At 60.0% G+C, this 1,565-nt stretch overlaps 1 protein-coding gene across 1 annotated transcript in view; it reads left to right on the top strand.

The window, feature by feature from the left end:
• Window positions 1-1,565, top strand: part of VOLCADRAFT_96413 (uncharacterized protein) — a gene marked incomplete at both ends in the record, with an annotated part of 18,614 nt that overhangs the window by 12,127 nt on the left and 4,922 nt on the right. Inside the window, 2 exons of the mRNA XM_002955494.1 lie at window positions 426-492; window positions 1,242-1,370. Coding sequence (XP_002955540.1) covers window positions 426-492; window positions 1,242-1,370 — 196 coding nt within the window. The remainder of the gene's footprint in view (window positions 1-425; window positions 493-1,241; window positions 1,371-1,565) is intronic.

Genomic DNA, 1,565 nt, shown 5'->3' with positions numbered 1-1,565 from the left:
GAGGGGGGGCAAGAGGGGAGGGGGCCAGGGGACGGGGAACGTGTTCGTGTTCTTTCCGCGTACCCGTCGATTGAATTGGGTTTCGTGGTGTGATTTGCATGTCATTACCTGCCTTGGTTCCCCATTGGTCGTGCCGTACATTCGGCTGCCGCCCTCCCGTTAAGCTTAAATGCTTCTCCTCTTGCGTCGCAATATCTTTCTATCGTTTATAAAACCCACCCGAACGAACAACACATACCTCAATGATGTTGAGACAGACACGAACAAGAACGACACAAGCAGTCAAGCACAAGCTCAAAGGGGCAGAAAAACCAAGCTCACGCAAAAACACACTTACGCAGACAGGTGCAATGGATACCACAAGCAAGCACGAGCACACACAGACATACAGACACACGCCAATGCACCCGTCCTCCTGCCCGCAGGCAGCGGCTATTCGCGGGGGCCGCGATCAGCGCCGCCTTCGCAGTGGTGCTCACCGTCTTCTTCCACGTAGGTGTCTTCCCCCCCGGGGCCCCCTGGGTGGTCAAAAGGGGGGTTGGGGGGGGGGGTGAGGAGCCCGGGGGGGACGTCTTCCCGGACACGGCACCCCGCGCATCTGCCCATCCCACCACCCACCCAGCCATCCCAGTGCTGGTGCCCGGTCCGCAGCTCTGTAGGGCCCAACAGGGAGGGCCCCCGGACACACGTTCTTACTTTGACATGCGCGGACAAGATACGAGTTTGGTGTGTATGTGTGTGTATGTGTGTATGTGTGTGTATGTGTGTGTATGTGTGTGTATGTGTGTGTATGGGTGTGTATGGGTGTGTATGGGTGTGTATGGGTGTATATAGGTGTAGGTGTGTGTAGGTGTGTATAGGTGTGCGGGACAGGGGGGCATATCTTCACCCGTGGCCGCTATCCGGCGAAATCCTGCCTTCCCCGGTATTTCGGGGCGCCCTCATCCAGTCACCCTAGTCAACTTCTCAGCGGATCGCTCAGGTTCCGCACCCACCATCCAACGGAATCTGCCGGATCGACGGCGGCTCAATTCCATTCCTAGTCAGCTCGCAGGTCATCTTTATCCCGGGTCACCACCGTCCACCGACTAGGGGCACTTTACCTTCCACCATCGGAAGGATTTTCGACACTTACAGGTCGCGATCCCGGGATCTCCCGAGGGCAATGGTCCGTGCCTTACCAGTAGTGCCTAACATGGGTATATGTATGCAAACTGAGTGTATGTATGTGTGTGCCTCAGGCCTGGGCCCTGATCTTGCTGCTGTGTTCCTTCAAGTCCCTGGCGGACCCCAACCGCCGCTTCGGTCGAGCCTTCGTCATGGCGGCGGCTCTGTGCATCGGACTGCACATCCTCAACATAGCGCTGCAGGTGGCTGGGTGGGGGTAGGGTGGGCTGGGTGGGGGTAGGGTGGGCTGGGTGGGGGTGGGTGGGGCTGGGTGGGGGTAGGGTGGGGGTGGGTGGGGGTGGGTGGGCTGGGTGGGGGTAGGGTGGGCTGGGTGGGGGTGGGTGGCGCTGGGTGGGGGTGGGTGGGGGTGGGTGGGGGTGGGTGGGCTGGGTGGGGGT

The sequence above is a fragment of the Volvox carteri genome, assembly GCF_000143455.1.
Source record: "Volvox carteri f. nagariensis unplaced genomic scaffold VOLCAscaffold_52, whole genome shotgun sequence".
NCBI classification, from domain to species: domain Eukaryota; kingdom Viridiplantae; phylum Chlorophyta; class Chlorophyceae; order Chlamydomonadales; family Volvocaceae; genus Volvox; species Volvox carteri.
Note: the sequence above shows the minus strand (reverse complement) of the source record. Positions and strands in the feature narration are given on the sequence as shown.